This window comes from Podarcis tiliguerta (genome assembly GCF_965153285.1).
Source record: "Podarcis tiliguerta genome assembly, chromosome: 9".
Taxonomy (NCBI): domain Eukaryota; kingdom Metazoa; phylum Chordata; class Lepidosauria; order Squamata; family Lacertidae; genus Podarcis; species Podarcis tiliguerta.
The window spans coordinates 9941047-9963803 of record NC_139542.1 but is presented as its reverse complement, the minus strand read 5'-3'; the positions used below and the strand labels follow the sequence as shown (position 1 = coordinate 9963803).

At 46.1% G+C, this 22757-nt stretch overlaps 1 protein-coding gene across 9 annotated transcripts in view; it reads right to left on the bottom strand.

Annotated features, from left to right (window-relative positions):
• LOC310657602 (protein FAM47E-like) overlaps positions 1 to 21481 on the bottom strand; it is a 29239-nt gene extending 7758 nt beyond the window's left edge. For 3 of the 9 annotated variants that reach the window (XM_083398515.1, XM_083398511.1, XM_083398516.1), the window contains exons 1-7: positions 16101 to 16240; positions 14521 to 14905; positions 11338 to 11492; positions 8508 to 8661; positions 4409 to 4588; positions 2201 to 2355; positions 1058 to 1133 (exon numbers count right to left, since the gene is read on the bottom strand). In XM_083398515.1, coding sequence (XP_083254641.1) covers positions 1058 to 1133; positions 2201 to 2355; positions 4409 to 4588; positions 8508 to 8661; positions 11338 to 11492; positions 14521 to 14905; positions 16101 to 16120 — 1125 coding nt within the window. In that variant the 5' untranslated portion in view covers positions 16121 to 16240. Of the gene's footprint in view, positions 1 to 1057; positions 1134 to 2200; positions 2356 to 4408; positions 4589 to 8507; positions 8662 to 11337; positions 11493 to 14520; positions 14906 to 16059; positions 16241 to 19366; positions 19689 to 21463 lie in introns of those variants that run through there. The other 6 variants (XM_083398519.1, XM_083398517.1, XM_083398512.1 and 3 more) reach the window with 6 other exon arrangements.
• Positions 21482 to 22757: the final 1276 nt, after the last annotated feature.

Here is a 22757-nt window from a genome sequence, read left to right as displayed (position 1 = left end):
GGTTAAACTATGGGACTCCCACATGATACAGTGGTGCCCCGCAAGACGAATGCCTCGCAAGACAGAAAACCCGCTAGACGAAAGGGTTTTCCATTTTGGAGGTGCTTCGCAAAACGAATTTGCTATGGGCTTGCTTCGCAAGACGAAAATGTCTTGCGAGTTCCTGCGGGGGTTTTTTCCCTCCCACCCCCTTTTCCCCAAGCCGCTAAGCCGCTTAACAGCTGATCGCTAAGCCGCTTAACAGCTGGTCGCTAAGCCGCTTAACAGCTGATCGCTAAGCCGTTTATCAGCTGATCCACTAAGCCCGCTAAGCCGCTAATAGCCTTTTAGCAGCTAATCCGCTAATCCCTTAAGCCTTTAATAGCCGCTAAACCGCTAATAGCGCTAATCCGCTAAGCCGCTAATGGGCTTGCTTCGCAAGACGAAAAAACTGCAAGACGAAGAGACTCGCGGAACGGATTCTTTTCGTCTTGCGAGGCACCACTGTATAGTGAAAGCCACAAATTTGGCTAATTCCCTTCTGGGCAACCTTCTGGGGGCCAGTGGTGGCCAGGGCCAGAGGCAAAGGGGGGGGGGCACGGCAATTAATGTAAATTTTACCTTTCTGTAGTAGGCTACTCTCTACACACATGCACACACCCCTCTATCCTCCATCCAGACAAGCAGCCGTCACAAGGCAAAAATACTCAAACGTGTGAAGCATAGCAGGTGAGGGGTGTGGCCTCAGGAAGGTGTGGTTAGATAGGGGTGTGGCCTAGTAGAATCTCAAGGGCCAGATAGAGAGGGCTGGAGGGCCACATCTGCCCCTTGGCCTGAGGTTCCCCACACCTGCTCTAGATCAGACCTATACAACCCATCAGCCATGCATGATGCCTGATTTTTCTGCCTTGACTGCAAAAACAAAGGGTTGTCAAGCACTAGTAAGTCAAGTTAGGCTTGGCAGGTCCCACATGGTTGGGAAGGTTTGATGTAGCCACATAAAAACACTGCCTTTACACAGCTGCAGCTGCTTCAGTTCTGATCTCTACTTGTATCACAGAAAGTGGGATTTGCTCACCTGAGGCTTCCTGTAGCCTTTCCTGTCAAGGAATTGCTCAAAGGCGTAGATTGCATGGAACCCACTTGCCTCCTCCTGCAACAATAGATATTACTAATTTCACACATGAAAGGAATGTTCAGACACTATTTCCCACATATTCAGGTTTACCTATATCATTGCCCCTAGGGACCAGAGGCACACCAGCGCACCTGGGTAATTTTCTTAGAAATAAGGTAAACAAATTTTATGGTGCATTTTCCATTCACATTTATTATTTTGTGTGTCAGTTTCTGAATTGCTGCTCATTCAGAAACTTTGGAACTGTTTGCTTATACTTGTTCACTGCGACATCAAATAGCACTGTTTCTATGAGTGAAAATCTGACCCACCATGCATCAAATTCCACTTACTGAACTTTCATATCACTTGACAACACATCAGCTAGAGCTCTGCAGCTGTGTTGAGTGGCGAAATTCCAACCCACACTGCCCCCCCCCCTATAAATAGGGAAATCCTGACAGATACCCAAGGACAAAATCCATGACACCTCATGTCAGTTGTGAATGGCATTCAAATTACCACTTTTCACGCTTCCCAAAGGCCACCAGCGCCTGCTTTTTGTCACACAAAAAAGGAGTTCCTTGAATGCATGTGTCTATTCAAAACTGAGGCAAAGGGAGTGCATTTGGTACCTATATAAAGGTAAAGGTAAAGGGACCCCTGACCGTTAAGTCCAGTCGTGGACAACTCTGGAGTTGTGCTGCTCATCTCATTTTAATGGCCGACGGAGCCGATGTTTGTCCGCAGACAGCTTCCAGGTCATGTGGCGAACCAGAGCAGCGCATGGAAACTCTGTTTACCTTCCTGCCAGAGGTTTATCTATTTATCTACTTGCACTTTGATGTGCTTTCAAACTGCTAGGTTGGCAGGAGCAAGGACCGAGCAACAGGAGCTCACCCCGTCGCGGGGATTCGAACCGCCGACCTTCTGATCAGCAAAGTCCTAGGCTCTGTGGATTAACCCACAGCGCCACCCGTTTACCTATATACTCAAGCACAAAAGCATCGATGGAATATGGCTAAAAATTACCAACATTTATTTACCTCATGAATGCCCTATATCAAGACTTGCCCAGCATAGAACACAATGGGCATTTTCATTACCTTTGGGGCCGCCTTCTTCTTCCTTAAATCCATAAAGGATTGCAGACATATAGGGATTTCTTCCTCATCTCTGACTTTTTTCTTTTTCCATTTCTTGGGAGGAAGATACCAGGCTCCATATTTAATCTTGTCCCATTTTGGCGGAGGGGGTGTCTGACAGGCAAAAGAACAAGGGCACGGTATTAGGTGGGGTGTTGTTGTTTTTTGCCATTTTATAAATGCAGTGGTACCTCGGGTTAAGTACTTAATTCGTTCCAGAGGTCTGTTCTTAAACTGAAACTGTTCTTAACCCAAAGCACCACTTTAGCTAATGGGGCCTCCTGCTGCCGCTGCACGATTTCTGTTCTCATCCTGAAGCAAAGTTTTTAACCCGAGGTACTATTTCTGGGTTAGCAGAGTCTGTAACCTGAAGCGTCTGTAACCTGAAGTGTCTGTAACCTGAAGCATATGTAATGAAGGTACCACTGTATTCATTTTGTGCTTACATCTCACCATGATGGCATAAAAATTACTCACAATCCATGCAGTCTTGTTGGTCTGGCATGCAACGGAGGCTGATCCATTAGGGCAAGTGCAGGGGTTGCCCCACCAACGTCACTCTGCCCCCAGGCAACCCCCATACCTGCTTGCCTTCCAACTTGCAACCAGCCCGTTGGATGTCATTGCCTGTTGGCTTCCTCCTCTGTAGCCTCAGTGCTGCCCTTGCAGAGCTCAGCAGAGAGGATGCTATGTACTGAGTTGAATAGGATCCAAAAGGCAGCAGTCTGATTGGTCCTAGAACAATATGGTCCAGAATGCAGCAGTCTGATTGGTCCACAGGAGCCACCCAATCCAGCTCCAGGTGGAAGTGAATCCGCAACCTGATTGGCCTACAGGTGAATCCTGGAATTAGCCAATCACGTGGGGCCCATTGTGTAAATAATGTATATAAAGCAGACATTCTGGGGGAACTTCCATTCCTCCTCACCACTATGAGCTGAATAAAGAGCATGAAATCCACTCTCGACTCCGAGTATATTTCAGAGGAAGATGCGACAAAACTAGAATTAGTTGACTCTGGCTCTGCCTGTCCTTGATCTCGGCTCCACCTACTGTTGGCCTCCTTGCCTTCCACTCTACCAGCCCCAACGAGCACTACCCACCTTCGCTGGTATGGATGGGGAAAATACTGGTGCAAAGCTAAGGGGGGGGGGAACACAATGTTTTGGGGAAAGATGTCCCTTTTCCCCAAGGAGAGAACAGTCCCCAAATGTTCCTTTGCAGGAGGGCAATACGGCAACATTAGGGAGCCACCTGCATTTCTGTGATATCTGCAACCTTGATTGCACCAATCCTTGCCCTCACCTCAGACCTTTTTGTGTGCCTAGAAAAGCAACCAAGGAGCAAACGTACTTGTGCCCATCAGGCTTGAAGCTTAAGGATCAAGAAAGGACACAGGGAACTGCTGTGAGTCCCATTCGACTGCAGACCATCTTAAGGGCCAAATTTCCCTACATATTCCCACCAGTTGGTGGACATTTTCCTGGTATCTAATGAAGAGAGAAGCCACCAGCCTGCAGATCTCTGCGAATGCAGTACTACAGAGTTCCCAGCAAGTGGCAATCTAAGAACACTGTTCTGAGTAGCAGAAATGCCAAACAATTCATAACCCTCCAGACATCCTTTGGCTTGTGCATTCACGATGGCTTGTGATCATGACGGTATCAGGCCAGTTATATGCAATCTGGCTTTCAATACTGTTTTGCACCCGCAGAGGTTTCGGGGCAGTCGTACTGCTTCATTTCCAAACACTGCATGTCCTGCAAGCTCCTGTTGAAATTATTTTTGTAACATAAATATTCTGGTTTATTTTTTGTGCCACTTTTGTTGTGCTGTAGTGCAAGAGTGCCCCTCCAGATGGCAATAATATGGCCACACCGAGGAAACACTGTGTGGAAGCTCCAGTATAAATCCCAGTGGCGTAGTGTGGGGGGTGCAGGGGGGGCCGGCCGCACCGGGCGCAACATCTGGGGGTTAGGGTTAGGGGGCGCAAATCCACGGGTTAGGGGGCGCAAATTACTTGCCTTGCCCCGGGTGCTGACAACCCACGCTACGCCACTGATAAATCCACAAGAGTTAAGCAACTACTCCTTTCCCCACCCATCCCACTGCCATTCCTTTGCTCAAACTCACAGCCCACGGAAACTGGGATTTTCTTGCAATTTACCTTCATCGAGTTCTTGATGGTTTGCCAGTCCGGACGGCGCCCCAGGCATTCCTTCAGCTCTCCTGGAACATTGTAAAGCTGCACAATTTTCATGGGCGACGACGTCTTGGATTCTGATTCGTAGCTTGTGTCAAACAATTTCATGATGGTGGCTTCGTCAATGTTATACTTTTCGACTCCCTGGAATTAGAAGCCCAAGAACACTTTCAGAAGGCAGCTATTTCAATCATTTCAAACACTCTCTAAGGAAGATAATAGTGGTGAGCTGCACATTTCAGCAGAAGACTAGTTGTATCACCGGCTCTAATAGTCACAGCTTTTAGAGCAAAAACCTTGGCCTTTTGTTTCGCCACCGTTAGGTCACGCTGATTAATTGTGGGCATATGACTGCAGTCTTTTAGGGTGCTCTGCATTCACAGATGCGCTCAAAAGACAGCAGGTTACTTCAGCAGCAAAGAGTTGTTTCGTTGTATGGAGGAGTCACTTACTGGTTCACACGGAGAAGCCATTTTCAGTGGTGCCCAGTGATGGAAGTGTGGACAGCTGTATTGAGGCAGCACCGAGTGTTGAAATTTTGCGCCCTTAACAATTTTGTGCTGGGGCAACCTCCCCATGCTATAATAATAAACATTTATTTATACCCCGCCCTTCCCGGTTCAAAAACCAGGCTCAGGGCGGCTAACAACAAATTTAAAACACTTTAAAACACTTAATTATAAAAGCAGCATAAATACGGTATAAAAACATCAATAACAATAAAAATCAAAAATCAATCAGATAATCCCCAGGGCTAGCTGGCTGAATTGGTCCTACTTGGGCCAGCGAGGAGACCAGGGGAGAATTTGCTGTGGGGTCTCAGAGTGGGTGATCTTCATAAAAAGGGGAGGGGAAGGGAAGAGAAGGGAAATAAAAGATCAGGCTGAATTCAAATTAAAGGGCAGGCGGAATAGCTCTGTCTTACAGGCCTGACGGAAGGAGGTTAAATCCTGAAGGGCCCTAGTCTCATGGGACAGAGCATTCCACCAGGTCGGAGCCATCACTGAAAAAGCCCTGGCCCTGGTGGAGGATAGTCTGACTTCCTTAGGGCCCGGGACCTCTAAACTATGGTTATTCATGGACCTTAAGGTCCTCTGCGGGGCATACCAGGAGAGGCGGTCCCATATGTTACTGCCCCAACATTCAAAATCATACTTTCCTTGCCTGCAACCTAAAGTGATGTAATATAAGGGGGGGGGGCGGACTTTACTTCTTGATTCTACTAGTCATCTGCCCTAGAGGAGATGACTAATGAGACCTGAAAGTGAAGTCACGCCAAAGATTTCATCGAATAACACTATATCACCCACCTTCCTGCCTCCAAACCACGTTGCTCCAGAGAGCACCCAAAATCACATGCAAAGAGGGAGGAGAAACCACAAACAAACAAGTCATCAGAAGAGAAATAAGAATATAACCCTTCACAAAGCTCAGCTCTTCCCGTGGGACTGTTCCAGAATGTTATCTCACTTAATTTGGAGGAGGAAGCATCAGTTCCTGTTAATTTACCGTATTTTTTGCTCTATAATACTCACTTTTTCCCTCCTAAAAAGTAAGGGAAAATGTGTGTGTGTCTTATGGAGCACATGCAGGCTGCGCAGCTATCTCAGAAGCCAGAACAGCAAGAGGGATGGCTGCTTTCATTGCACAGCGATCCCTCTTGCTGTTCTGGCTTCTGAGATTCAGATTTTTTTTTCTTGTTTTCCTCCTCCAAAAACTAGGTGCGTTTTATGGTCTGGTGCGTCTTATAGAGCGAAAAATATGGTATATACCAGAACTGGTTGAAAGCAAAATGCTTGTTCTATCCTTTCCCGTTACTTTTTTTAAAAAAGTATTTATTAGAGTTTTTGAACATGTGTGCAATAAACAAATAGACAACTACACGACAGAACTGTATGGCTCACATTATGTAAGCTATTGTTTATGCATCTAAGTGCTCGGCTGTAATAAAGAAACAAGTGGAGAAATAGCTAAATTATACTGGCGCAAAGACCCACATGTGTCTGAGTAGCAGGAACTGTGAGAGGCCAGGATTACTATGGATCTGTATTGTGTTAAAATATGCAAATTATAAGATAACCAATGTTCTAAAACCACATCGTTTTTTTGGGCTCCACACAGTGCTCTATTATACTGTATGCAGTAAGTTTTCCCCGCTAATGCTAAAGTGCAGACGTTAAACCACTAGCTCTACACCCTGCTGCTATTTTTTAGGACCTCACAAGATTGACCAAGTCATGCTGCACATGAATCACACGGGAGACTTTCACTGATGTTGAATTAACAAGTTTCTCAGTTCCTCTTTTCCTTGGCTTTTTACTCAACAGCAGAACAAAGATTAAGAAATGTGTCAAAGTTCCCCTGACTATGTATTTTTGTATTCTGATTTCTGAGTGAACAATTCTTCTATTTTGCCTACTGTATTATTAATAGCTAAGGGTGCTTTCAGAATCCAAATGGGGGCTTAATATTTCAAACAACACCCAATATTAAGGTTACTGGATTTTATGCCAAAAGAGTAAATCTGAATTAAACAAGGAAAAATGTGGACTGACATTTTGATGCCAACAATGTTGTGTGGACACTGCAAAAAATTGCCTGTGTAAGAAGCACTCATCACACATTAACACTCTTCTGGAAACACAGCGGTTTGACTTCATCCCCAGAGGTGAACTCCATGGTCTCTCAAGACAGACAGATGTCAACAACAACAACAAGCACACTAAAATTAATAAGGATATTACAAACATATCCATTATGCTTAGTGAGGTGGTGGTGCCCTATTTTGTGCTAAGTTTTAAATACTGCACAGAGACTGGTCAAAGGGCTTTACATTTATGGAAGATGAACACAGAAACAGCTACCGGGTGGGATGCTGAAAAAATCCCTCACATAGCCATTTTCTACAAATATTCTGTGTTTCATGGAAGTAGTCTGAATACACATTTTCAGCCTGAAAACAAATGCAAATATGAATCAGACCACATCCACCACACTTCAGAATGTTGCTCTATCTCAGGCATAGGCGAACTTGGCCCTCCAGATGTTTTGGGACTACAGCTCCCATCATCCCTAGCTAACAGGACCAGTGGTCAGGGATGATGATGATGATGATGATGATGATAATTTATTATTTATACCCCGCCCATCTGGCTGAGTTTCCCCAGCCACTCTGGGCGGCTCCCAATCGAGTGTTAAAAACAATACAGCATTAAATATTTAAAACTTCCCTGAACAGGGCTGCCTTCAGATGTCTTTTAAAAATAGGATAGCTGCTTATTTCCTTGACATCTGATGGGAGGGCGTTCCACAGGGCAGGCGCCATTACCGAGAAGGCTCTCTGTCTGGTTCCCTGTAACCTCACTTCTCGCAATGAGGGAACTGCCAGAAGGTCCTCGGTGCTGGACCTCAGTGTCCGGGCTGAACGATGGGGGTGGAGATGCTCCTTCAGGTATACAGGACCGAGGCCATTTAGGGCTTTAAAGGTCAACGCCAACACTTTGAATTGTGCTCGGAAACGTACTGGGAGCCAATGCAGATCTCTCAGGACCAGTGTTATGTTGTCCAGTCACCAGTCTAGCTGCCGCATTCTGGATTAATTGCAGTTTCCAGGTCACCTTCAAAGGTAACCCCACGTAGAGCGCATTGCAGTAGTCCAAGCGGGAGATAACTAGAGCATGCACCACTCTGGCGAGACAGTCCGCAGGCAGGTAGGGTCTCAGCCTGCATACCAGATGGAGCTGGTAGACAGCCGCCCTGGACACAGAATTGACCTGTGCCTCTATGGACAGCTGTGAGTCCAAAATTACTCCCAGGCTGTGCACTTGGTCCTTCAGGGGCACAGTTACCCCATTCAGGACCAGGGAGTCCTCCACACCCGCTCGCCCCCTGTCCCCCCAAAACAGTACTTCTGTCTTGTTACGATTCAACCTCAATCTAGATAACCCTCAGGGTCCTTTTAGACTCTATGATTCTATGACTTTTGTGAAGTCCCTCATTCTGGATCAGCTGAACCCTTGATGGTTTTGCCCTGAAGTCTTCCATTGCACCTCTCTTAGCTTACCATTGAGCTGACCCACTCAACAAACTCCTTTGTTGCACGCTTTACATTCTCATCCAAGGGAGGAATATAGGCTATTTGGGCTGCCTTTTCTCTCTCACTCACTTCTTTTTTACTAAACCACGTATAAGGGTTCTTGCTTTTAGGCGCCCAGGGCCTAAAGAGAAATGAAAAATACATCATGATCATCAAGTTTCTGTCACACGAAATTGATTACATTCCCCCCCCCCCTCTGCATTTAATTGAATGGGGAGGAATAACATAGCGACGACTTCATTTCCACATGTTACATGATTTCACCACAGTGGATAGTGAGGGGAATAATGTAACTTTTTGGTGGAAGAACAACTGCAGCGGAACAGAAACAGTGCTGCATGTGTTGAATATTGAGCAAAATGGACAATTATGCCTTCTTATATCCCAGAACAAATCCCTGCAAAAGATTCCCAGAGTTTCATGTGCAGGATCTGGTACTGTAAATGATCTGCCTTGAGTTCTGCTGCTACCATGGGCCATGCCAGATTTGCATATAAGCTGAACAAGCTATAGCTTAGGGCCCCACTCTCTTGGGGCCCCCCCAAAAAGTTAAAGGGGGGGGGGAAACTGGATGCACATTTCCAAAATATAAGATAAAAAAACAAATAAAATAAAAACTACATACAGTAGTTTTTTGTGTTGTGTTACTTTGATAAAATACATTTTTTGTTATGTGCAAATGGCTTTAGATACTTATTAGCTCCATCAATTACCATATAGCATATATTCAACACAAAAACAGCAACAACAACAATTTGTTGTTGACAAAGGACAGCTGGACATATAAAGGGCCCCATTACCTTCAGTAGCTTAGGGCCTCATCACACCTAAATCCAGCCCTGACCATGGGATGCCAGTTACCTTGTTCCCACATTAGTCATCAGAGTCATCCAGCTTATCTTATTTCCTTATGTGGAAATGCTATAAGTGCTGTACGGCAAAGAAAGATGTTGGCGAGAAGTCATCACAATCATAGATTCAGGGGAAAGGCAAGGAGAGCGAAATGAGAAGTGGCAGATTTTCGAGAGATTTATTGTGCCTTTGCAGTAGCTTTAGAGAAGGGAAACTCTTGCAACATTGCCTGCTTATAGATAGGATCAGTTTCTATGGGTTGTGTCAAGTTCCCAGAGGATGCTCTTAATGAGTGGTCAATAAAGGTCAAAATAAGTAAATAAATACGGGCCTCAAAATAAGCTCTGCTCTGTTTATCTCTCTGTTGCATCTCTCTCTGATTACAGGAAAATAACCAAGCTGTGTGCTTTCCATGTGGCTATATGGGTTTGCAAGGCAGATTCAAAAACTGGGACAGGCGCTTAACATTGAATTCTCCATCTTGACAATCCCAGCTACCATTGCCAGATCCCAGAATGGATGAAGGTAGTTGGTGTCTAGGAGAATAGCGTTTTTGCTGACTACACCTCAAGCATTCTTGATATGTAGCTTCCAGGAATTCGGCAGTTTGTTTTGCAGCCTGGGCTAAGTAGGGTGGGTTGGAGCAAGCGATGGCACTGCTGACATATCCCTCAGCTACAAGACTGCCCTGTTAAGCCATATCTCCTTCCTCCGCTCCTTATGAGAAGATGAGAGATTGCATCATCGTCATCATTATTTAAAGTGAGACATAGAAGCATCATACAAAATCAAATGTTTTGAGGCACACTTGACTGGTCACGCAGAAAACCCAACAGACATCAAGCTGTTTCTAATAGTTAACCTCTAAGCGAATGCACCTCTGTATTTCATCACACCCAAAGGCGTACCTAGGCTCCCTTGTGTGCTTGGCAGTGCCTCCGAAGACCATGGACCAGAAACACAAAGTTTGCTTTTTACCACCTTTCAGACTCTGCCAGCAATTTCCTCCATTGCCATCAGGGTTGGGTCCGCACTGCTCTGTTCAGCCTCTCCTCCTCCTCCTTTATTAGTCCATCTGTCTTAGTGTGCAGACAGGTAGACGGGGTCTTGGCCACTCTGAACCAGAGTGGAAAGCTGTGATTTCCATGCCCACTGGGCCTGTGCCCATGGGAGTAGCTAGGGGGGCAGCTTCCTTCCCATCAATTAAATCATAAAAAATACTTAACTAACTGACTGACTGCATCAATAGTTAAAGCTATGGTTTTTCCAGTAGTGATGTATGGAAGTGAGAGCTGGACCATAAAGAAAGCTGATCGCCGAAGAATTTATGCTTTTGAATTATGGTGCTGGAGGAGACTCTTGAGAGTCCCATGGACTGCAAGAAGATCAAACCTCTCCATTCTGAAGGAAATCAGCCCTGAGTGCTCACTGGAAGGACAGATCCTGAAGCTGAGGCTCCAATACTTTGGCTACCTCATGAGAAGAGAAGACTCCCTGGAAAAGACCCTGATGTTGGGAAAGATGGAGGGCACAAGGAGAAGGGGACGAAGGACGAGATGGTTGGACAGTGTTCTCGAAGCTACCAGCATGAGTTTGACTAAACTGTGGGAGGCAGTGGAAGACAGGAGTGCCTGGCGTGCTCTGGTCCAGGGGGTCATGAAGAGTCGGACACGACTAAACGACTAAACAACAACAACAACAACAACAACAACTGACTGCATCACAGATAACACAGTTCTGCCCCCCCCTAACATAAAGCCTGCCCCCTCCTAAAATATATCCTGGCTATGCCCATGGCTGTGCCCTTGGGGAGGGCCACCCTAGCCAACCCCTAGGTATGGCCCTGGTCACACCGCAGTCCATTTCAAAGGAGCAGAAGCTTCAAAGTCACCCCAGAGGTATTCTTTCGCATTACACATTTCACCTCCTGCGACACTGTACTCACGGGGTTACTTGGCTGAAGCCTGACTCTGACTTTTTGTCATACTGCTGCAGCCGATACTGAACTGTAGGGGGAACCACTTCTGTTTTGCTATATTCAGGTGAGCCTCTGGCCAGATGCATTTCAGGGTCTAGGAGCTTCACGACATCCTGAAACATCTGTGGGTAAAGCAAAGGGAAGGTGAGGCCTCGGAAACGTGGCTGCAGAAACCCGGACTTGGCCTTGCAATTACATATACATGTCATGTATATACTGTATTTTTTGCTCTATAAAACTCACTTTTTCCCTCCTAAGGGGAAATGTGTGTGCGTCTTATGCAGCGAATGCAGGCTGCGCAGCTATCCCAGAAGCCAGAACAGCAAGAGGGATCACTGCTTTCCCTCTTGCTGTTGTGGCTTCTGAGATCCAGATTTTTTTTTTCTTGTTTTCCTCCTCCAAAAACTAGGTGCGTCTTGTGGTCTGGTGCGTCTTATAGAGCGAAAAATACGGTATTTACTCTCACAGCTTCAGGGATATGATTTTGAACAGTTGGGGTTGAGTCTTTTTTTCCCCTTTTCAATTCTCCATTCTCATTCAGGTGCATGGTTTCTCCTGCACTGTTGTTGTTGTTGTTGTTTTATAAAAATATTAGTTTTAATTAAAACAAACATCATATAAAAATATACATTGAAAATAAAAAAATAAAATAATAAAACTGTAACATTTTTCATACTGTTTATACAATTAATGTAATATCCAAATGTGGGATTTCTCAAATCCCTTGATTTCCCTCCATGATTCCATTATTTCGTTATTAGTTCAGGCATGTCCAAATTGTATTCTCCATCTATTTGTATCTAATTCTATCATTTGGGGCTGAGTCTTGGTCCTTGCTAGGGATGCACTAATCTGTCAGTTTTGATTTCTCTCAGTTTCTCATTCTTCAAAGCTTGAGTTCACTTCGCCGCATTTCTACATGTTTTGTTTTAGTGTGAATTCCTCCTAGCATATATGCTAGGATGTAATGTTCCCTAATATAATGCATATTTGTATGTTCTTTTCACTAACATATGCCTTCTTATGCACACAATATATTGCTTTATACATGTTAATCAGCTGGAGAACTGCACTAAAATCTGAACAATTTTCTGAAGAAGGCGGTGTTTCATTTAGCAAGTTGTTTCAAAGTGTGCCAGTTAGGTAGGCTCATTTTTAAATGCAAACTAAATTCAAGGGAAGTTATAGTGCCACTGTATTCTGCTCTGGTCAGACCTCACCTGGAGTACTGTGTCCAGTTCTGGGCACCACAGTTCAAGAAGGACACTGACAAACTGGAACGTGTCCAGAGGAGGGCAACCAAAATGGCCAAAGGCCTGGAAACGATGCCTTATGAGGAACGGCTAAGGAAGCTGGGCATGTTTAGCCTGGAGAAGAGGAGGTTAAGGGGTGATATGATAGCCATGTTCAAATATATAAAAGGATGTCACATAGAGGAGGGAGAAAGGTTGTTTTCTGCTGCTCCAGAGAAGCGGACACGGAGCAATGGATCCAAACTACAAGAAAGAAGATTCCACCTAAACATGAGGAAGAACTTCCTGACAGTAAGAGCTGTTCGACAGTGGAATTTGCTGCCAAGGAGTGTGGTGGAGTCTCCTTCTTTGGAGGTCTTTAAGCAGAGGCTTGACAACCATATGTCAGGAGTGCTCTGATGGTGTTTCCTGCTTGGCAGGGGGTTGGACTCGATGGCCCTTGTGGTCTCTTCCAACTCTATGGTTCTATGATTCTATGATTCTAATTCCCATCCTACCTCTGCCAACCCTAGAGCCTTGTATAGCATTACAGCCCTCTCCCAACCATTAATTTGTTTGCTTAAAAGATTTCTGACTTGCTCTTCAGTGTTGTTTCTAGGGTGCCTTATAAAAGCAAGATAAAATACAAAAATAAAACACGTTTTAAAAGTAATTAAAATAATAATGATAATAAATAATAATTTAAACAATTAATTTATACCCCGCACTCCCCGGACAGAGCCGGGCTCAGGGCAGCTGACACCAGTAAAATTACAATAAAAACATAATGGGGGGGGGAACCAATTTAAAATACAGGTTAAAATACCATTTAAAATGCAGCCTCATTTTAATAGTAGCCCATAGATCAAAACCATAAGGGGAGGGAAACATAAGGGTCAGACCGAGTCCAAACCAAAGGCCAGGAGGAACAGCTCTGTCTTGCAGACCCTGCGGAAAGATGTCAAGTCCCGCAGGGCCCTAGTCTCTTGTGACAGAGCATTCCACCAAGTCGGGGCCAGTACTGAAAAGGCCCTGGCCCTAGTTGAGACCAATCTAACCACCTTGCGACCTGGGACCTCCAAAGTGTTTTCATTTGTGGACCTCCAAAGTGTTGTCATACACTAAAGAGCTTTGGAGAATAAAAAGATATTAGCCTGGCCCTTAATAGGTGAGAGTGTTGGTGCCTGGCAGGCCTCTTGGAGGAGGGAATTCCACAAAAAGGGTGCAATGGCCAAGAATACTCTGTCTCTGATTGCCACTACTCTTGTTACTGATGGCAGGATTACCTGGAGGAAAGCCTCTGAAATTACCTGAATATATGGATACATTGGTATAGAAACAGACATTCCTTCAAGTACCTGAGTACATTATTTCCCTCAGTAGATACATATGTTGTAAAGGCCAACCAACGTTTAATGCATCTACCCATTTTAAAAATACCATGAGTTGCTGTGTAAGCTTTTCCATGTAGGCCACACAGTCTTTTTGATACCAGTACAGTGGTACCTCAGGTTAAGTACTTAATTCGTTCCGGAGGTCCGTTCTTAAGCTGAAACTGTTCTTAACCTGAGGCACCACTTTAGCTAATGGGGCCTCCTGCTGCCACCGCGCTGCCGGAGCATGATTTCTGTTCTCATCCTGAAGCAAAGTTCTTAACCTGAAGCACTATTTCTGGGTTAGCAGAGCCTGTAACCTAAAGTGTATGTAACCCGAGGTACCACTGTAAGTGATTGAAGCAAATGTTTGGTGCAGTTTAATGCAAAGAGTTAAAATATTTGCCCCCCCCCCTTCCTTGGCTATACTTTGGTCAAAAAGTGAGAATGTGGAATTAAGGGTCAAGGAACCTGAAACTCCCCCTTGTGATTGAATGTATATTGGTGGAAACTAGTCAATGATGATGATGATGATGATGATTTACCTCTGGGGGCAAACTGTCCTCCAGATGAGGATAAAGGGCAAGTGGATGTTGGGACAGGCAGCGCTCAGTCTGTGCAATGTACTCCTTTTTGGCTCTCTGAGAAGCACTGAGCTTGGAGAACACAATGTCGCTTCTGGTCTTCATTCCCGTGTCTGTATATGGCACGAGCTGTGAAGGACCTGGTTTTTTGTACTCTAGAATTACTGGTACGGGCCCCTTTTTGCCTCGGATGATGATGTTATCAGAAGGGGGAGGGTAGCCATTTCTGAAGTCATCCAGGCCACTTTTCAAAAATCTCCATCGCTGGCCGTTGAGGGCATCAGAAAACTTCTCTTTGTTAGAGACACGCTTTTGAAAGCACTTGGTAGCCAATCTCTCCTTATACCTGAAAGCAAAGCATTATTGTCAACACCTGAAGCAAATCAGTCCCAGCCTGGATACCCCAGACTGTGCTAGAAATCAACTGGAGACTCTCAAGTGGCATAGTGGGTCATTGGGTCTGGCTGATAACCAGAAGGTTGGTGGTTCGAGCCCATCCAGGGATGGCTGTGGACAGCATTGCATTGCATTGGGTTCCAACTGTACAATTCTAGGATTCTTTGATTCTATGGGTGTCCCCACAGTAGTCACCTGAGCCATTCCACCACAGTTATTTTGTGTCCTGCTCAGAATTAGCATTTAATTGGACTAGATGACTGAGAAGACAGGAGTGCTTCCAAGACGGTTGCTTATTTCTGGGGGGAATTCAGTCATATACCGGCAAACTAATGAATCACCCCACTCAGAACATTTCAGAGAAATATCCAGTTTTTACCTAGTCATTGGGACGCGGGTGGCGCTATGGGTAAAAGCCTCAGCACCTAGGGCTTGCTGATCGAAAGGTCGGCGGTTCGAATCCCCGCGGCGGGGTGCGCTCCCGTTGTTCGGTCCCAGCGCCTGCCAACCTAGCAGTTCGAAAGCACTCCCGGGTGCAAGTAGATAAATAGGGACCGCTTACTAGCGGGAAGGTAAACGGCATTTCCGTGTGCGGCTCTGGCTTGCCAGAGCAGCGATGTCACGCTGGCCACGTGACCCGGAAGTGTCTCCGGACAGCGCTGGCCCCCGGCCTCTTGAGTGAGATGGGCGCACAACCCTAGAGTCTGTCAAGACTGGCCCGTACGGGCAGGGGTTCCTTTACCTTTACCTAGTCATTACCTGTCATTAAGGAAGTATCTTCCTTATTACTGGATAGGCCAGTAATCTAGTAACAAAAGGCATCAATCCTTTTCTGAACAAATATTAGGTCTTCCTATCCTAGTCTTTTTTTTTTTTTTTAAGGCTAAACATTTTCCTGCTTAAAAAAATAATAATTAAGAAACAGGTTAACAAATACATGGTTGGTTAAGTCAAAGTACAAGTTGTTTTCCCTTTACTGAATTCAATCCCCTTAAAGAGAAACAGTTAAAAGTTAACCCCTTTTGCCATTTCTGTTCAGACCACCAATGTTAACAATACAGAAATACAAGATTCAGGAGTATCACAATTCTTCAGGCTCCAAACCCTGTTTGCTGCTGACAAAGCACAAAAATCTCAGAGCTCACATGGTTCCTCTAGTACCCATAAGATTATGAGATTCATTGACATGGTTAAACCAAGGATATGAGAGTCCCACTTTGTGACATCAGAGCTGCATTGTGGAAAGAGGTAATTTACATGAGATAGTTCAATTGTCTTCACTCCTTTGGGGCAGGAGGTATTCAAAAACATGTTTCTTGCTGTCCTAAAACACTCCCAAAATAATCGCTGTCAGTTACACTCCTTTGTGAAGTCACATTTCTGGTGAGTAAATAGTCAGGGAGGAAATAGGCTTTATGCAGTGTTTTCTTTTAAAAAAATGTTTAGGGGTACTCTCATTTTGGCTGCTCCCCCTCCCCCTTGCCCCCTTCCTTCCTCCAACCCCCGGACAAGGGACTCGAGGCAGCGGCAGTGGCGCTGAGAGGACGGGAAGGCCCCTGGCGATGGCAATGGCCAGTGGCGTAGTGTGGGGGGTGCAGGGGGGGCCGGCCGCACCGGGCGCAACATCTGGGGGTTAAGGTTAGGGGGCGCAAATCCACGGGTTAGGGGGCGCAAATTACTTGCCTTGCACCGGGTGCTGACAACCCACGCTACGCCACTGGCAATGGCAGAATTGGCTTGAGCGAGGAGAGACAAGTGTTCACTAGCTGGCTCTAGCCTGGCAAGAGGAGGAGCGCCGTCGCCTCCATCGCAGCCGCCCCAGACTCCCCTCCCTGGGCACCAGCAGGGAGAATGACAGAGCTCCAGTCTGCGCTGCTACTGCGGAGACAGCTGGCATGTCTGTACGTCGGGCGAGGCAAGACAAAATGTTTAGGGGTAGGCATCCCCCTGTGTCACCCCAGAAAAAAGCACTGGCTGTATACCAGATCCTTCTAACCCCTCAATCCAGCAGATATAAAGCAGGCTAGATTCCTGTGTTGAGATGACCGTCTGAGTGATGGGCGATTAAGAGAAAGGAAAGGGGGGTCTGTGTGAGATGGCAAATGTATGGGGCGCCCTTCCAACTCAGAGAGAGAGGGACAGCGTCTGAGATTAGAGTTGAAAGGGGCTGTAGTGTGACCTAGAAGTAAAGCAGCAAACTGGAAAGAGAGTCAGAGCAACTTTGAGAGCAATGCCTGTTTGAATCCAAGGCTGTGGCTTGGGGAGAAACAAGACCTTTTTGGGGTGTTGATGCTGTGAACCCCTCCCTCGGAGGCTCAGGTTGTATATACCGTGGTACCTTGGGTTAAGAACTTAATTCGTTCCAGAGGTCCGTTCTTAACCTGAAACTGTTCTTAACTTGAAGCACCGCTTTAGCTAATGGGGCCTACCAGTGCTGCTGCGCCGCTGGAACACGATTTCTGTTCTCATCCTGAAGCAAAGTTCTTAACCCGAGGTAGTATTTCTGTAACCTGAAGCGTCTGTAACCTGAAGCGTATGTAACCCAAGGTAGCACTGTATGTGTAAATAAACCATTTATCATAAAGACACGACAGTCTCCGCTGTGCCTCATTCCCAAAAGGAAACACAGACCCTTGGTAAGCATCTAGAACCCCCGGGATCTCACAACACTTAGAGATTGGAGTGGTGTACAACAGCATCTTAAAAAGCAGAGACATCACCTTGCCAACAAAGGTCCGTATAGTAAAAGCTATGGTTTTCCCAGTAGTGATGTATGGAAGTGAGAGCTGGACCATAAAGAAGGCTGATCGCCGAAGAATGGATGCTTTTGAATTATGGTGCTGGAGGAGACTCTTGAGAGTCCCATGGACTGCAAGAAGATCAAACCTCTCCATTCTGAAGGAAATCAGCCCTGGGTGCTCACTGGAAGGACAGATCCTGAAGCTGAGGCTCCAGTACTTTGGCCACCTCATGAGAAGAGAAGACTCCCTGGAAAAGACCCTAATGTTGGGAAAGATGGAGGGCACAAGGAGAAGGGGACGACAGAGGACGAGATGGTTGGATAGTGTCTTCGAAGCTACAAACATGAGTCTGACCCAACTGCGGGAGGCAGTGGAAGACAGAAGTGCCTGGCGTGCTCTGGTCCATAGGGTCACAAAGAGTCGGACACGACAAAACGACTAAACAACAACAACAGCATTTAAAATACAGTGGTACCTCGGGTTAAGAACTTAATTTGTTCCGGAGGTCCGTTCTTAACCTGAAACTGTTCTTAACCTGAAGCACCACTTTAGCTAATGGGGCCTCCCGCTGCCGCCACATGATTTCTTCTCTCATCCTGAAGCAAAGTTCTTAACCCGAGGTACTATTTCTGGGTTAGTGGAGTCTGTAACCTGAAGTGTATGTAACCTGAAGCGTATGTAACCCGAGGTACCACTGTATTTTAGGCCTTTTAGTGACAAACCTCTGTAAGGCAGCTTCCGTTATAGAAATGTTAAATCACAAACCAGTCACAATCAAACATTATGCATAATCAAATGCATTCAAATGTTGAGTCTCTGTGTGTATTACAGAGAGAGAGAGAGAGAGAGAGAGAGGGAGGGAGGGAGGGAGGGAGTTATAGCTAGGCCTGCAGCCGTAACATTTTGCACCAGACCAACCAACAGCTTAAAGATGATACACTGTTCCTAGCACCATGTAACGCTTCAGGAATATTGCACAGTACAAAATAACAAGATGTAACCCTCTACTCATGTCCATTTGGCCCAACATTTATCTATAGCTAGAGGGTGTGTGAATGTGTGCAAGGCAGGGTTGCCATACGTCCAAGAAAACCCGACAAGTCATATATATTTGGGGGGGGGGGTGTGCTGGCAACATGCCCATCCGGGCAGATTTTTACATTTTAAAGGAAATGCTTGGTTTTTCAGGGCTTGGGCTCAGGCGGGGGCTGCTCTACACCCTGAGGCCGCGTACAGGCATGGCGGCTGTAGATTTGCTGTCTGGAAACACTTTTACTGTATGCTTCTATGTTTTTCTTGCTGTAAACCGCCTTGATTTGTTCTTACGATATAGCAGTATACAAATAAAATTAATAAATAGAAAAGAGACTTCCCAACTAGTGGAACGGATGTCTGAGCACCGTCAGGAGGTAAGCATCTCTTAAAGCAGCGGTTCTCAACCTGTGGGTCCCCAGATGTTGTTGGACTACAACTCCCATCATCCCTAGCCAGCAAGGCCAGAGCTCAGGGATGATGGGAGTTGTAGTCCAACAACATCTGGGGACCCACAGGTTGAGAACCGCTGTCTTAAATTGTTCTGGAATAACTGTCACGCCAGCTGCTCATCATCACAATACAAGCGTTTGGATCCTTGCAGAAACACATCTCATTCAGTTCCGCGGAGTACTCGCTCCTTGGCTCACCCTGGGGGGTAGTTCATGGTGATGGATGCAAGGGCTCTTGCAACTATGGATGAGATGAGGGCTCAGCTGCGAGCCTCTGCTTCTCCTTCGGCCAGGCAAGGCAGAACAAAGCAGCGCTGTGAGCCTCTAACTTCCAGCAACCAGTTCAAAGCCAACCATTCATTCGTTCTCACGCTGGAAAGACTCTGGTTGCCAGGAGACAGTGGTGGCCAAGCTGTGGCTACAGTTGGCGGACTAACTGCCACAAAGGCTCTGGCTTACATTCTCTGAACCAGTGCTGAAGCTAATTCCCCTCTTCCCCACATTCTCTGCTGCAAAATTTGATGCTAAATGTTCCCTAGATATTGTGGCAAGTAAGTGGGGGACGGTGGTAGAGATGTGTAAAATTAAGCACGGTATGAAGGAAGGAGATAGAGAGAAGGTATTCCCCCCTCATAGTACTAGAACTTGGAGATGCTCTGCTAAGCTGAATGTTGGATGGTTCACGCCAGGCAAAAGAAAGCACTTATTCGCAAAGCACACTGCTAAGCCATGGACTGGCTGGATGTTGAGGAAGGGTGGGAGACACCAGCTAGGGAACCCCCCAGAGAAACCCCCAGGGGAAGAAGGCTCCGAGCCAGGGGACTGGTGGTGAGATGACAATGAGTGGTCAGAGGGAAAAGAAAGGGAAGAGTGGGAGGAGGAGGTGTCGGAAGCTGAAGAGGCAACAGGGTTTAGTGAGCAGGAAGAGTCTGTGGCGGAGAGCAGTCCAGAATCAGAGGCTGGAGAGGAGGGGGACCAGGAGACAGAGATGAGGCCAGCTGCTGAAGAAATCAGGGAGTCTGCCCCTCCTGCTGTGCCCAGCTCCTCCCCTCCCTACTCATCTCTCAGGAAACACAGAGAAATGAAGAGGGCTGAGCAAAGAGAGACAAGACAAAGGAGCCTTAGGCTGCTGGGGAAGGAACGTGGGGAGGAGCCTCGCTGAGGCAAGACCTGAGCCGCTGTGCTCATTAGCCCTGACGCTCCTGTGCAGGTCCTGTTTTGCTCATAAAGAGTTAACTCCAGCTTGCTTGGTGTGATTTACTGCTGGCTTGCTCCTGTCAGTTATGCACATTTTTGACATTTCACTTACTTTGCATAATGCGGTCTGCAATTTGTAATGTGTTATACAGGACAAGGAGTTGTGCAGGACAAAACTGGAAATCTTGTTCCACTACTCCTGTGGTGTCTGAGAATTTAGCAGGCATTACCCACATATTTTCAAGCATATTTTGCACCTTGATGTATATTCCTAGGAAGATGGCTACTATGCCCGATACCACATTCTGGATTGTAGTTTTCTTGTGTTGCTGTAGAATGGTAACCTACACAGAGGCCTGATTATGCATGTATGCTCTTCAACTGATGCTGAAATAATTCCATATCTCATCTGCTAACAGGTTCTTCGACTCTGTATTATTGTACGCTGCTCAGGCTGATATACTTGAGCTGCCAGTTTCGCAACTAGAAGTTGCCTGTAGGTGTTAACAGTGAAATAATGCAAATGACAGGTGAAAAGGGAGGGGTTTTTATAGAAAGTATCATTAAGGAGTTTCCCCTGCACATCTGGTTTGCTGACCCTTGAATCTAACACACTAAGACTGCGTTATTACATACATTATTACATACAGAATCAAGTCACACAAAACTCAGCTGGAACTTCTGAATAAAGATGACTAAGATTTCTCTGTGGTCTTCTTTGCCCCCTTTGGACTAGCATAAGACAGGGACGTGGGTGGAGCTGTGGTCTAAACCATAGAGCCTAGGGATTGATGATCAGAAGGTCGGTGGTTTGAATCCCCGCGACTGGGTGAGCTCCCGTTGCTTGGTCCCTGCTCCTGCCCACCTAGCAGTATGAAAGCACGTCAAAGTGCAAGTAGATAAATAGGTACCGCTCCGGCGGGAAGGTAAATTGTGTTTCCGTGTGCTGCTGTGGCTTAGTCATGCTGGCCACATGACCTGGAAGCTGTCTGCGGACAAACGCCCACTCACTCAACCTGTAGAGAGAGATGAGCACCGCAACCCAAGTCGTCCGCAACAGGACCTTACGGTCAGGGGTATCTTTACCTTTACTATTATGTACTGTGTTGAATAGCATCCAAATTTCAGCAGTCTGATTGGTCCTAGAACAATAGGATTCAGAATGCAGCAATCTGATTGGTCCTAGAACAATAGGACCAAGAATGCAACAGTCTGATTGGTCCCCAGGAGCCACCCAATCCAGCTCCAGGTGGAAGTGAATCCGTAACCTGATTGGCCTACAGGAGAATCCCGGAATTAGCCAATCACGTGGGGCCCATTGTGTAAATAATGTATATTCCACTCTCGACTGAGTATATTTCATTTACCTTTAAGACAGTGAGGACAGTTAGTGGCTATGAAAACAGCCTCTGAGCCAGGCCTTTGTCTTCTCAATAAAGTTCCCCTTTGTGAAAATGGTTCCACTGCCACCCACAAAGAATTGCTGCTCTCAACTGTGTTATAAGAACTGTAACTTTAAGCATGTATACTTGAGTTTGCTTTTTCCTCCTCCCTCCGGTTCCTTTTTCCACGTGTCATGTCTTTTTAGACTGTAAGACTGAGTGCAGGGGCTGTCTAAATACCGATTTCTGTATGCCGCTTTTTGTCCAAACAATGGGGTATAAATGCTGTAAGTAGACAAATAAGAATTTGGCAGCAATAATATTAAAAGGGATAGGACACGCATGGCAGATGGTGAGGCTGAGGCAACAAAGAGAGAGGCTCGTCTAAAACTACCTAATAAAAGTGGCTGAGATATTATTTGACTTAGGTACTTAGCTCCTCGTCTTAAGCACTATATTATAAATTAAGAATACAGGCATCCCCTGTATTCTGGGCTCGCATGCGTAAGTGAAATTGCATTAAGTGGGGAGCACCCTCTAAACACCCTTTAAAGGCCCTCTTTGCCATTCTCCAATACATACCAAAAATGCTGTCTCCAAAAATATCCACAACTAGAATTGAAGCTCTGGGGCCAGCAGGAGGCTGGAGGGTGTACAGGGAAGCAGCTGCTGAGCTACCCACAAACCAGCTGTTAAGCGGGGAGGCTGAGCAGCGTAAACAAAGTCCCGCTGTGCCTCTGGTCTCTTTGGGGCGTCCTCCGTTTTCACTGATATCCTCTTCGAGCTCCGGGCAGATCTCCTTGCAGACAACTAAGACTCTCCAGCTCTCTTGCTCTCGCGCCATTTCCAGCTTTGAATCAAATTATTTTATTACTTCCCGGTGCTGTGCAAATACCGTATTTTTCGCTCTATAGGACGCACCCAGCCATAGGACGCACCTTGTTTTAGAGGGGGAGAACAAGAAAAAAAAAATCTCCCCCTCTCTACTCAGCGCCCCT